This window comes from Rattus norvegicus, chromosome 3, assembly GCF_036323735.1.
Source record: "Rattus norvegicus strain BN/NHsdMcwi chromosome 3, GRCr8, whole genome shotgun sequence".
NCBI lineage: Eukaryota > Metazoa > Chordata > Mammalia > Rodentia > Muridae > Rattus > Rattus norvegicus.
Window position 1 is genome coordinate 71309381 of NC_086021.1, and position 13713 is coordinate 71323093.

General features: G+C 40.4%; 1 protein-coding gene across 2 annotated transcripts in view; it reads right to left on the reverse strand.

Moving 5' to 3' along the window:
- Positions 1 to 13713, reverse strand: part of Ttc21b (tetratricopeptide repeat domain 21B) — a 74512-nt gene that overhangs the window by 39956 nt on the left and 20843 nt on the right. For both annotated transcript variants that reach the window (NM_001191737.2, XM_039104488.2), the window contains 8 exons: positions 12736 to 12834; positions 10340 to 10532; positions 9857 to 9954; positions 9375 to 9575; positions 6003 to 6132; positions 3770 to 3927; positions 2071 to 2292; positions 1251 to 1489 (listed from right to left, as the gene is read on the reverse strand). In NM_001191737.2, coding sequence (NP_001178666.1) covers positions 1251 to 1489; positions 2071 to 2292; positions 3770 to 3927; positions 6003 to 6132; positions 9375 to 9575; positions 9857 to 9954; positions 10340 to 10532; positions 12736 to 12834 — 1340 coding nt within the window. The remainder of the gene's footprint in view (positions 1 to 1250; positions 1490 to 2070; positions 2293 to 3769; positions 3928 to 6002; positions 6133 to 9374; positions 9576 to 9856; positions 9955 to 10339; positions 10533 to 12735; positions 12835 to 13713) is intronic.

Below are 13713 nucleotides of genomic sequence, written 5' to 3' on the forward strand. Positions count from 1 at the left end.
CTATTGAAGCTATGCTCACTCACAAAAGTAAAGGTGAACCCACACCTTGGAGGTTGAAGCATAGTAGCTTATATATTCCTTTTCTATAGCAGATATGCTATGTATCACATACGCCTGCCTATCCCCTGGATCACTGCTGTATAATGTTGCTGTCAGAGTTCATCTAACTTGTTTTTCCTTTCCCCAAACAAATCTAAATGTTTGATTTAGATCACATCTAAAATGAACATTTGATGAGGAGATTTGAGAAACTACCCAGCCACACACTGAAGCAACCTTAGTTCTGTTTTAGGGTAAACTCCTTGTTGAGAGTGATCCTAGGCAGAAAGTGGATGGCCACTTCTAGACAAAGATCTGTAAACCCACTCTGTGACATACATGACAGTATAGAAAGTACCAGCTTCTGGCTATTATAAATAAGGCTGAGATGAACATAGTGGAGCACATGTCTTTTTTATATGTTGGGGCATCTATGCACTCACTGATAAGTGGCTATTAGCCCAAATGCTTGAATTACCCTAGATGCCTAGAACAAATGAAACTCAAGACGGATGATCAAAATGTGAATGCTTCACTCCTTCTCTAAAAGGGGAACAAGAATACCCTTGGCAGGGAAGGGAGAGGCAAAGATTAAAACAGAGACAGATGGAACACCCATTCAGAGCCTGCCCCACATGTGGCCCATACATATACAGCCACCCAATTAGACAAGATGGATGAAGCAAAGAAGTGCAGACCGACAGGAGCCGGATGTAGATCGCTCCTGAGAGACACAGCCAGAATACAGCAAATACAGAGGCGAATGCCAGCAGCAAACCACTGAACTGAGAATAGGACCCCGGTTGAAGGAATCAGAGAAAGAACTGGAAGAGCTTGAAGGGGCTCGAGACCCCATATGTACAACAATGCCAAGCAACCAGAGCTTCCAGGGACTAAGCCCCTACCCAAAGACTATACATGGACTGACCCTGGACTCTGATCTCATAGGTAGCAATGAATATCCTAGTAAGAGCACCAGTGGAAGGGGAAGCCCTGGGTCCTGCTAAGACTGAACCCCCAGTGAATGTGATTGTTGGGGGGAGGGCGGTAATGGGGGGAGGGTTGGGAGGGGAACACCCATAAGGAAGGGGAGGGGGGAGGGGGATGTTTGCCCGGAAACCAAAGAATTATTATTAAGTATTAAATAAATTAAAAAAAAAAAAGAAAAAAAAGAAAGTACCCGTGCGGGTTAGCTGCAGGAGGGAAGTTACCTGTAACAAGTGATGTACAACATTTTCTCTTTCCTATGCTTCAGGTAAATGTCTGCCATTTTTTCCTTGGCTTCTATGAAATAAGGCTGTTCGGTCGTGACATTTCGGAGCATGCTTAATGCACGTTCTGTATCTCCTTGGGCCAGAGCCAGGTCTGCATTAGCAATAGTGACACGTAATTCTTCGCAAGTTCCAGAAAACTCATGGATGGCATCTTGTAAAACCTTTGCTGCCTCGTGCTGTAACAAAAAAAAAAAAAATTAAAGACTGTTCAAAATAGACAACGAATTACCCAGAGAGGAGACTCACCTACTAAAACACAGTGACTAATAAATAATACACTTCAGTCCATTCCCGGTATTTAAAAATAACCTGATAATTTTTTATGAAAAGCCTGCAGATTTAAAGAGACTAAAACCAGATGAGGCTATAAATATTAATTAAAATAGCTAGAGTTTTGTTTGTTTTTTACAACCAGAATTAAAGAGTCCCATAAATTACACGACTGCATTTCATGGTGGCCAAGCTAGGCACACTGAGAAAGTCATCCGGGAGCAAATAACATTTAACATCCAGGCACTTGCAGAATACACGTGTTTTAGTGAAAAGTAAGGAAAAATAAGTTGATACGTTTTGACAGTTGGTCAAGAGACCTCTCTGTATTATATATACATATATATATATAATTATTCAACTAGAAATATGTATCTATATGTTCCATGTTCCATCAAAGAGTAGGGAATTAGTACACACACACACACACACACACACACACACACACACACACACACACACCTCACTCTAATCTGAGTTAACTCACCTGTTCTCCATTTAAGCGGTGAACCTCCACCAACTCAAGAAAGATGGATAAGCGATGGCTCCCATCCACTTCACTTCTGTGCTTGGATTTCGAGGAAGCTCTACTTCTCCTCATTCCTGGTAGATTCATTGCCATGTGCAGAGTTTTAATTGCTTCTGCTACCTCGCCCATTTTCTTCTGTGACTGTGCTTTGATTAGGTGGTACAGTGGGTAGTCTCTCACCTGACGAACAAATTAGCAGCGGTTTGGAGCGCACACAGTGGAAACCAGAACGTCTGACCAATCAAGTGGGATATGAAGTTCTGGAGTACAGCTCATGTGTGACCCCATCCTCAAAGCATGTTTCTGACCTTATTTTTTTCACTGCCTAATCATAATTTCAAATTAATATTTCATTAGAAGGACTTGCAAATAATAAAACAAAACCTCGCATAGTGAAATTAAGCAGGCTCACATACTCAAATGCATCTCAATGAAGCACACAGTTGGAAGCCTATGAACTCTAGTGTTTAGGGAAACTGTGAACCCGGCCTCCTCTTTCTTCAATGTCAAATAGGTAGAATAACTTTTTTTTTGTCTTACAGGCTACCAAAACATCCTAAAATTAGACTTTTCAGTAAAGGAATGTCTTTATTTTAGACTCCTCTTAGATTTCTAAAAATAAGTTTTCATTTTTACTGTTTTAACTTTCAATACTAAAAATTTCAAAGTGTTTTCATGGCCTTTCCTTTACATCCTACCCCAAAACACAGAATCTGTATCTTAGCTGTATCTGTATCTTAGCTGTCTGTATCTTAGCTGTAAACAGGACATAGGAGGACGGAAGAACCTAGACTGAGTAAAGAAGACAAGCCAGAGGAGACACCCTCAGTGGGGTGGGGTGGAAGCCACCCAGAACGAAGGAGTCCCAGGCCTTCGTGTGTTAGGGGCTATGCACCTGCAGGACTAGAGAATGCTCACTCCTTTCTTCTTCCCCACAGACTGAGGCACAGGGCATGGGCAGAGAACCCAGTGTCCCTCCAATCTAGAGATCTACCTACTATTCTAAGAAAAAGCACGGATAAATGTAGACTCTTAGAACTTGGCTTCTCTAGCTCATTTGATGGTTCTCCCATGAGGCCTTGGGTGAGTCACTGGCTTGAGGCTTCCTTCTGTAGCCTGAAGTAGTCCTGAAAGCACTCACATTCACAGGAAGTACGAGAACTTTCCTGGATACTAAGGAGTGCTTTTAAAGCTTCAAACTACATAATGTTCGTTTCCAAAATTACTGTGTATTCTTTGACAGTAATTTTAAAAAGAGACTATGGGAAAATAATTCTAGCAGGTTGTGGAGCTCATACAGTTTTCCTAATATTTGGAAGGCAGAGGCAGGCAGATTGACCTAAATTTCTTGACAGACTGGTCTACAAAATACAAAAAAGGCCCAGCCTGACCAGAAAGAAATACGCTGCCTCTAAAAAAAAAATAGAACAGAAAGAAGGAAAGAAGGAAAGAAGTAAAAGGAAAGGAAGATTCAACAGAAAATGAGCAATACCATTTACTAACCTTATCCATAAAAATATTTGGTATATTTCTCCATGGTCTAATATTATTGTATAAGTATATACAATTGCTTCATTCAATTCTCATTATAACAACTGCTGTTCTACAAGAAAAGCAAGGTCAGGGGTATGTCTGAATCCTAATCTGCAGTACTCACATTGAAATTGTAGCTCAGACAAAGTTCAAGCGACTGAGAACACAGCTGGACTTTGTCTTGGGATAGGTACACCTGCGCCATCAGGAGGTGAGCCTCTGCGTAAGAGGGGCTGTGCTCCAGGCAGTGCTGCAGGTTGTTGTAGGCTGCCTCGGTGTCACCTAGTAAGAGAGCAACGCCTGTGAGGCTTCAGCACTCAGAGCTGGAGCCCCCAGCAGGACCCACTATGCAAGTAGTCACAGTTTGGCTGTTTAACATCTCTGTTCATGAACCTTGTCTCTATTCCAACTTGTGCCAGCTAGCTAGCGTCCCTGTAACTACTTGAAGAACCCACCCATGCCAGTCAGGACAACAGTTTGTCACAGCAAATCAGGGAAAATATAAAGGGTGACAGCAGCTCCCCACTATTACTGGCAGGACTAGAATCTACCTTTATTTTCCTCTTAAAAAGCTTTTGTTAAAATAGGTTTCAAGGCTGTGTTTCCATGAGAATTGTCTCCCACAGGCTTGAGCATCTGAACTCTTGGTGGCTAGCTGGTGGCACTGGTTGGGGAGGTTTGGAAGTGGTGGCCTTGCTGGAGGAAGTGCATCACTGGGGGTGGGTGCTGGGAGTTTTAATGTCACTCCACTTCCAGCTCACTTTCTGTGCTTCACGTTTGTACTTGAAGATGTGAGCTCTCGGGTGACTGCTCTGGCCACCGTGCCTGCCTTGGTGCCCTGTCATGAGAGAGTCTTATCCAACTGGAGAAACAGCACATGCGTCTTAGAGTTTCCACTGCTGTGAAGAGACACACCGTGGCCAAGACAACTCTCATAAGGACAACATTTAACTGGGGCTGGCTTATAGGTTCAGAGGTTCAATCCATTATTATCAGGGTGGGAGCATAGACCTTTATAAACCTAGAAGGCTGCATTGTTATTTACACTAACAAAGAGGGTACATTCTACAACTGGGCTACATGATTTGGGTAAAATAGGAAAAAGGCCGAGGATACATCTCTGAAATTCTAAAGCATGAGATAGTGATTAAAATGCAGCATCGACTGAGATACCAAATAATTCATAACACATCTGCTAAGTTTCTGAATATCTCAAAAATCTGCCTAACATTGGTGAGGACTAATGTGATAAGGATGGTGAAGTTCCAGAGGGAGAAGACTCTTGGGCCCACACATCATCTACGTGCTACAGCTTCCTTGTGATTCAGTGCACATGGACTTGTATGCTGCCTTCCAAATACTGGCTTAAGTAGATATAACAAGGCCCACTTCCCACCCCACTTCTCTGGAATAGCAGAAGAAGAAGTCCTAAATTATTCCCTGTTTAAATACACTTCATCTTTACCTGTTGTCAATATTTCTATTGGTAAATAGAATACATGGTAAAATTCAGTTTCTGGGATCACAAGAGCTCAGCCTACTAACTGACATCACACAATACATCTCCCCTCAGAGGTAGAGAATTAACGGGCAAATGACTGGCAGAGTAACTTACTCAACATATCGTTAACATTTGGCAAACAACCGTCAGCAAGACCAACAGTTGCTCTGGGATCTTTTGTTGTTGTAAAAGCCAAAGAGGATGGGAATGGTAAGAACAATACATCTAGGCATGTCAGTGCTGCCAGACCCAAAACCGAGTGGTGATACTAACAGTAGCCCACAACCAATGTATTGTGAAAAGTAAAATTTAACAAAATAAGAGTTAAGTAGCTAAGTAAGGCCTTCATGTGTAGTGGTCCAGCTACTACCGGCTGGTATTGCAAGATACTCGGATTACTAAGTCTGTTCAATGTCTTTACCATATGACTTTGGCTCATCTACAGCCTACACTAATGTTTCTGTTCACTCTCCAATACAGTTTTAATGTTTGGACAGATAATCTTACTTATTATTAGGTTTTAAAGTGAAAACTGTTTAAGATGTAGAAAGATTAATAATAATTTATATTATAAATTAATAATAATTTACAATATAATTATATTAATAATAATTAATAATTTAATTATAATTAATAATAATTAGGGTTGCTTGTATGAACATGGGGTATGAAACAAATCTAAAATAGGTTTGAAACTTTGGTTTCAATTTTGGATTCAACATACATATTCACAGACAAAATATACATTGTATGTGACTGTTCTCCCTGGAGAGGAGTACAGAATCTATTTACACCTGTCATTCCCAACACAGCAATCAAACTCCTGTGTTATTTTATGTGCTAAGGGATATATCACCTGACAGATACTTCACTTTGGCCATTAGGAAGACAGCTTGCGGAAGACCTGGTACACTTCTTATAATCGTCTCCAGAACTGAAGAACAACGTCTGAGGACTGGGGAGAGAGGCTGCCCAGGACCTGCAGGCTAAACAAAGCAGATCAGATCACATTCTAAGTTTATGGTCATATATAGCGGACTAAACACACACTGATTTTAGTGTGACTGATATGGGAAAAGAACCTAGTGTTTTTATTAAATTTATCTTAGGTTTTTTTCATACTAGCTTTGCTATATACTTGTCCAGATATTAAACTACTCCTTAGTTCATCTATGAATAGACTTAGAAATTATTGTTGAGTTCTGTGCAGTTAATTATGGGATTGTCATGTAATTAATATTTTTATAGCATATGAAAGTAGTTACCAGTTCAAAATTTATCAGAGAAAGCACCCATTGAAAGAGAAGACCACTGAGAGATCGTTCTTGCTTAGCTCCCCTGCATTGCTTCACTGATGCTGTTCTTCTTACCTTCTAGGTGACCTTTCCCATCCCCGTCAGCTGATGGACAGTTACCTTCCTCCTTCAGGTCAATGACTGTGCTCTCTTACAGATGATCACTCTGATTAAGGGCCAGATAGCTTACAATAGTCGCACATCCCTTGTCCTATGCTGAACACATTCCCCTAAAGATACTCAAAATATTGACTATTGCCTAAAGCATCCCGACTTCTTCAAATCTTGACAGCACATAGTCTATGCAGTTTCCCACCTAGTGATGCTCCTTTTATGGTCTTTATGCATCTTCAAGGTCAGAGTTTTACACTTGTTTGAATGGAAACAAGTAAATCCTTTAAACTGTTGTGATGGCTAATATTTGCTTACCAGGATCCGCAATAAACTAGGAGACAGTGCTCTGCCCTCCTGTGAGGGAGTTTCTAGACTGGGCTAGTTGAGGCGGGAAGACCCACCTTAAATGCGGGTGAGCCCATTCTTTGAACTGCAGACCTATGCTGAATACAAAGGAAAAGGAGCTGAATGCCGACATTCATGTTTTCTGCTTCCTAGATGGCCACCTCAGATCCCTGCTGTCCTGCCTCCCTCCATCGTGGTGGACTGTACCCACACACTGTAATATAAACCCTTTCTTCCTTCCTTCCTTCCTTCCTTCCTTCCTTCCTTCCTTCCTTCCTTCCTCCCTCCCTCCCTCCCTCCCTCCCTTCTTTCCTTCCCTTTTGTTGGATATTTTGTTACAGCAACAACATGAGTCATTCACACAAATATTTCTCACCAGAAAAATTGTTAAAGTAAAAACCATGGTAAATATCTAGTAGTGACACTTGTTAAGAAATACTGAGAACAATTTTCACTGTTTTCTTCTACTTTCTGTTGTTTGTTATATGTTGAGAGTAGGCCTCACTGTGCAGTCCTGGCTCAAGCTCACAATCCTCTTGCCTCTGCTACTGAAGAGCTAGGATTGAGGTGTAGGCAGCATCACCCAATAAAGGCAGCCATCGTGTTTCCTTGTATACACAAAGATTAAAACAGAAGTCTAGAGACAATCTTTCAGACTATGCTTGTTAGATTTAAATATTTAAAAAAAAACAAACTGTATGTGAAAGGGGCCAATGAACAAGGAACAGAGCTGAGGCTAGGGTTGCCTTTCTCAAATGTCCAAGGAAAACAGAATTATAAAGCTGGCCAAGCTGCAACATGAGGATAAAAGCTGCATCATGGGAAAATAGGATATGTAGTCAGAGACCTAGCTACCAAGTGATGTATTGTTTTGTGAACTACCTATGGTCTGGTTCATTCTTAGCACAGTGAACAAGGAAATCCTTTGAAATACTCAAGAACAGGAGCCTTGTCTGCCCTTGCTGCCCCACTCACAGTCCAGTCTACTCATCCTCCATTCCTGTGAGCATCTGAATCAGCTATTCCCGTAGCTTCCAAGCAGATGTTTCCACAGGTCCCTTCAATTCTTTCTCTCATAGTGAGGTCCACTCTGACACTCTCACATACATCTTCACTTCCTCTACCCTGCTCTCTTATTTCCTTATACCATACACCAGTATTCATTCCAGTCTTCTTATGGTGTCTGCTCGATCCTTTTAGACTATATGTCTTGGAGCAAAAGTTATAACTTGTGTTCCCAAGCTACCAAGCAGCTTCCATGGACTGGGAAGACTGAGTTCGGTCAGTCTGAATTAATCACCAAGTATGATTCTGGAAGAGTATAGTTTTTAAGGGTGATAAAGGCCTGGGAAATGACATGATATTACACATTATGCAGAGCTCCCTCAGGGAAGGTAATTTTTCTTGTTTTCACTGTTAATACAGCATCTAATGCTGTAAATTGGGGTGGGGGTCGCTAATAATTTTGGTCTTAGCAATGAGTATCAAACAGCTGTACATGAAGAATGTATAGAAACATGACCCGAGTACAAGGAAGTTAGGTTATGTGTGCTTATGGCCAGTCGAAGGGAAGCTGCCCACTGACTGCAGGTCACTTTGCAAAGGATTCCCAGGTAGAACCACACAGGTGTCTAGTGCTGCTACTCAAGAATGCTCATGCTTGCAAATGACCATCATTGTCTCTAACCTGGATTAAGGTTCCACATAAAATAAATATCAAAAACTAAACAGAATATGATAATGGGAGAGTATAAGGTAAACGAGAGAAGAGAAAACGGCAAGAAATAAGTGTAGAAATTATTCCACAGCTACACTGAACTCAAAGGCATGAGTGGTAGATCATAGTATTTGTGAACTCATAGCCCAGCAGGCATACACACACACACACACACACACACACACACACACACACACACACACACGTTTTTAAAGGTAATGGATTTCCCATGCATGCATATAGAGAAAGCATAGGGAACTCCTCACACCAGAAGTATCTAATCAAATCTAAGCATCTCCTTTATGAAGGAGAAACGATTCTTCTTTGGACTAAGTAACTAGATACTCTGTCATTCCAAGGAGCAGGAGAAGAGTCAGAGTCCACTTTTAACACAAAGGAGAGTTTGAGTTCATGCTGGAAATGGTTTCATTAGTTTTACAAAAGAGCTCCAGTTTTGAGTTTGCCCAGGGTGAAATGACAATAGATGCTGTTATCAGTCAGATTCAAATTTACCACCTTGAATATTTCTCAACTGAAAGTTTTAGGATTTAAAAATTGAAAATAACTCTTTACTAATCAATACTATAATTTGGTAGTAATCCTTTCTATAAAGACTGCTTTAAAATGGTTTCGGTTAACAGAATTATGAACGTTAATTACAGATGCAGATACACTTGTGCATGTTCAAGAGAACTTCTTAGTACCGTCTATGGGACACACGGATGTGGCTGTTGGGGTAAGAAATAGAATCCCATACCTGAATTGGACAGAGATTCAGATACTCGTTAACAACTTCTAGTAAGAAGTCAGGGTTGAGCTTCTCAAAATACTGTATGCCGAGAGGGAGGTCTTCCAAGTGTGAAAAGTGAGTGTTCACAACATCATTCAACAAATTTATAACTTCCTCCTGACGATTATTTTTTTTGGTAGCAAGAACCGCATGCAAATACATTAATTCCTGAAAAGTAAGTAGAGTTCATAACTTATTCCATTTCGCTATAAAGCCCTTTATTTCCGTTTCCATTTCAAAGGTATATAAAGTATTATTTATAAGAAAGTATTCAAAAGCTTGATATAAAATCATGCAAACGTAGGCGTTAGCTGAACGGAATGTTAGGATCATTGAGCGAAGCATTTAAAGCCAAGTTTTGTAGAGGCATGCTAATGAACTTGGACACTAAAGTCAGTGCTCATGCACTGTTTCGGGCTAAGGTTGGACGGTCTGATAAAATGCCCTACCGCAGATCTTCCCATTGACTGCTGGAATTCACTGAAGAACTCCAACTGCTGGTCTGCATCTTGCAATTGTCCTTCTATTAACTGACATCGGATAAGTCCTGAAACCAAAGAGAAACAATCAGAGCCTATCCCAACCCACAAACCTACGTTAAGGAAACATCTTTCTCCATCACAATAATACTGCTCTAGGCTGGAAAAAACTGAAAGAAAACAGCAGTGGGAGGGGTGGGGAAGAAAATAGGTAGCCAGGAGCTACGTAAAATCTTTTACTGCACAATCCATAACTTGACAGAAGCAACCAGATAAAATCCAGTCTTTCAAGAGAGTATTTGAGAAGTCAACTGATCTTTTTAAAGATGCACGATTTCCCATTTTATTGCAGAGTAGAAAGAGTTTAATTTTTCTAAAAAATTAACTCTATACTCTCTGCTTCCGTGGGCAGGTCCCTGAAGCCGGTTCCTGTGGAGGAAGCTGTCATCTCACCGGTGACGGCAGAGATGTTGCTTTCGTTCAGTGTCATGGCGGTCCTGTACCACTTCCAGGCCTCCTTGACTTTGCCTTGGAGAATCATTTGGTAGCCAAGCTCTGTAGCAATTTCTGCTTGCTGGGGGGTTAAACTAAATGCTTTTTCTAGGAAACTTTGAACTTTTTGAAGAATGAGTTGATTACGTCCACACTGAAAAGAAAAGAAAAACCATTTAGACAAGAAGTCCAGTCTCAGAATACCAGAGCTATTTTTCTCTACTCTTACATATACAGCTTGGAGTGCACAGGATGGAAGGGGGAATATGATTATTTAAAAGGAAAGGCTTTCTATCATCTAGGTACCACATCCAGAACGAGTGTAGGACCCACCCTACAAGCTGGATATTTCAACAAGCACTGTTTTATGACATGACCATCTAGACATATAGTTCTCTTGTACAAAAACATGATTGTTCTTTCAAATTAGATTGAAAAATCCGTATTTTAAGGTTTCAAAATAAGTGTACATATTTAAGTAAAAATCCCTTTCCCCTTAAAGACAACCTGCACCAATCAGGAAAGAATTTAAAAATATGTGGCTTATACTTTTTTGGAAAAAACTTCACCTAAAGCTTGCTGATGCCAATGAGGTTAAATAACTATTGAACATACCAACTTTAAGAGCAACACATTCTTCGGAATATTTTGATAAACAAACAAGTCTATAATCATTCTAAAAAATGAACTTGTGTCAGGCAGTAACACAAATAAAGAAAAAATTATCTTAGTTCATACTTTTATATTTTTTCTTCCTCCTAAATGTCATAGTTTACATGTTTTAAAATATGATAATTATTACAGTTTAGCAATCAATATCCTCAGTAGTTTTCTTTCCTTATGTTTACTTTCTCCTGTATATTTTGTGTTAATGCGTTTTACTGGTCAAGGCTCTAATTTCCTTTTACTGGCTTTGCTATTCTGTTGTATTTTTTCTTCCATCCCTGTCATCTTGCCTGTACAGAATAGTCAAACAGAAACATGGCTTTACAACAACAACAACCACAACCACAACAACAACAACCACAACAACAACCACAACAACAACAACAACAACAACCACAACAACAACAACAACCACAACAACAACAACAACAACCACAACAACAACAACAACCACAACAACAACAACAACCACAACAACAACCACAACAACAACCACAACAACAACAACAACAACAACAACGACAACAACAACAACCACAACAACAACAACCACAACAACAACAACCACAACAACAACAACCACAACAACAACCACAACAACAACAACAACCACAACAACAACAACAACAACAACAACCACAACAACAACCACCACAACAACAACCACAACAACAACAACAACCACAACCACAACAACAACAACAACAACCACAACAACAACAACAACAACCACAACCACAACAACAACAACAACAACCACAACAACCACAACAACAACCACAACAACAACAACAACAACCACAACAACAACAACAACAACAACAACCACAACAACAACAACCACAACCACAACCACCACAACAACAACAACCACAACGACAACAACAACAACCACAACAACAACAACAACAACCACAACAACAACAACCACAACAACAACCACAACAACAACAACAACAACCACAACAACAACAACAACAACCACAACAACAACAACAACCACAACAACAACAACAACAACAACCACAACAACAACAACAACAACCACAACAACAACAACAACCACAACAACAACAACAACAACCACAACAACAACAACAACAACGACAACAACAACAACAACGACAACAACGACAACCACAACAACAACTCCAAGTCACTGGCCTTTTGCTCCACTGAAACATGCTTTTATCCATTTTAACCGATTTTTCCTAAAGGTTTTGTAATTGAACAGAAGAACAGAACCCCCCTAACCCAAACACTGGATTCTGGCTGTCTCTGCCAGAAAGGCACTCTCTCGCTCCACAAGTCCTTCTTCATGGTCCCTGAAGGCTGGAGAGGGGCAGCTAGAATCTCCCAGTGTCCTTTTGTGGGAACAAATAAGGCACTTAGATCATATCCCTTTCACTGCAAGCCATATGTCCCTCAGCGTTCCGCCCGCTAGCTAACTGCCAACTTTTTTTAAAGATTAATTTATTTGTTTTATGTATATGAGTGTCCTATCTGCACGTACACCTGCATGCCAGAAGAGGGCATCAGATCACACTAAAGATGGCTATGAGCCACCATGTGGGTGCTGGGAACTGAACTCAGGACCTCTGGAAGAGCAGACAGTGCTCTAACCACTGAGCCATCTCTCCAGCCCAACTACTAACTCTTATTGATAGAATCTGGCGAGAAGGCAGTCTTACAGTTCTGCTGAAGGCTATTGTAATCTTATAAAAAAGTTGAGCATTCTGTGGTTCCATGACATCCAATGCATTTCCTAAATTTTCCAGCTTGGCAGCAGCCTAAAACAAGATAAAGAGTAAAAGAAAGAATTTAACACATGAATATATACTTTAATACATTTTTAAAGATTGACTTATTTTTATTTTATGTGCATATGTGAGTGCCTGAATGTATGTATACACACCATATACGTGCTTGATGCCTGTGGAAGTCAGAAGATGTTGGATTCCCCTGGAACTTGAGTTACAGATGGTTGTGAGCTGCCATGGGGATGCTGGGAAGTGTATCCAGTCTTCTTCAAGAGCAACAAGTACTCATCACCACTGAGCCATCTCTCTAGCCCTCATTACTCATATTTTAAGAGACCTTTGTTTTCACAAATATCTTCCATCTAGTGTATGTGTGTGCTGTGGTGAGGTATATGCATGAGCATATGTTTGTGTGCATATGTTTTTTGTGTGTACATGTCTGTGTATAGAAGTCAGAAGTCAGGAGTTTGTTGATTTCTTACTTTTGAGACAGGATCTCTCACCAAATCTGGACTTTATTAGTTCGGCAAGACTAGGCGGTAAGTGACTCTAGGTATCTTCCTGTGTCTCCCTCCCCAGTGCTGGAAATACAAGCATGTGTCATCGTGCCTAACATGTTGTAGGTGCTGGAGATCCAAATGCAGATCTTCATGATTCTGCAGAATCTGCACACTGATTACTTCCCCAGATTCCCCAATGGAATCTAAAGCTGTTTTGCCTTTTTAAAAAGCTCCAGTAATTATACATAATTATTTCTTGTTAATACTCATCACTGAATAGAAGCTTCTGGATGGGTAAACATAGTCATAGCTATTCAACAAATGAATATATTGACCTCTCAGATAATCAAGTCACCCACAGAGGCTGTTTGAGTGACAATCTAACATTCTATGCTCCTTTGGACTATTA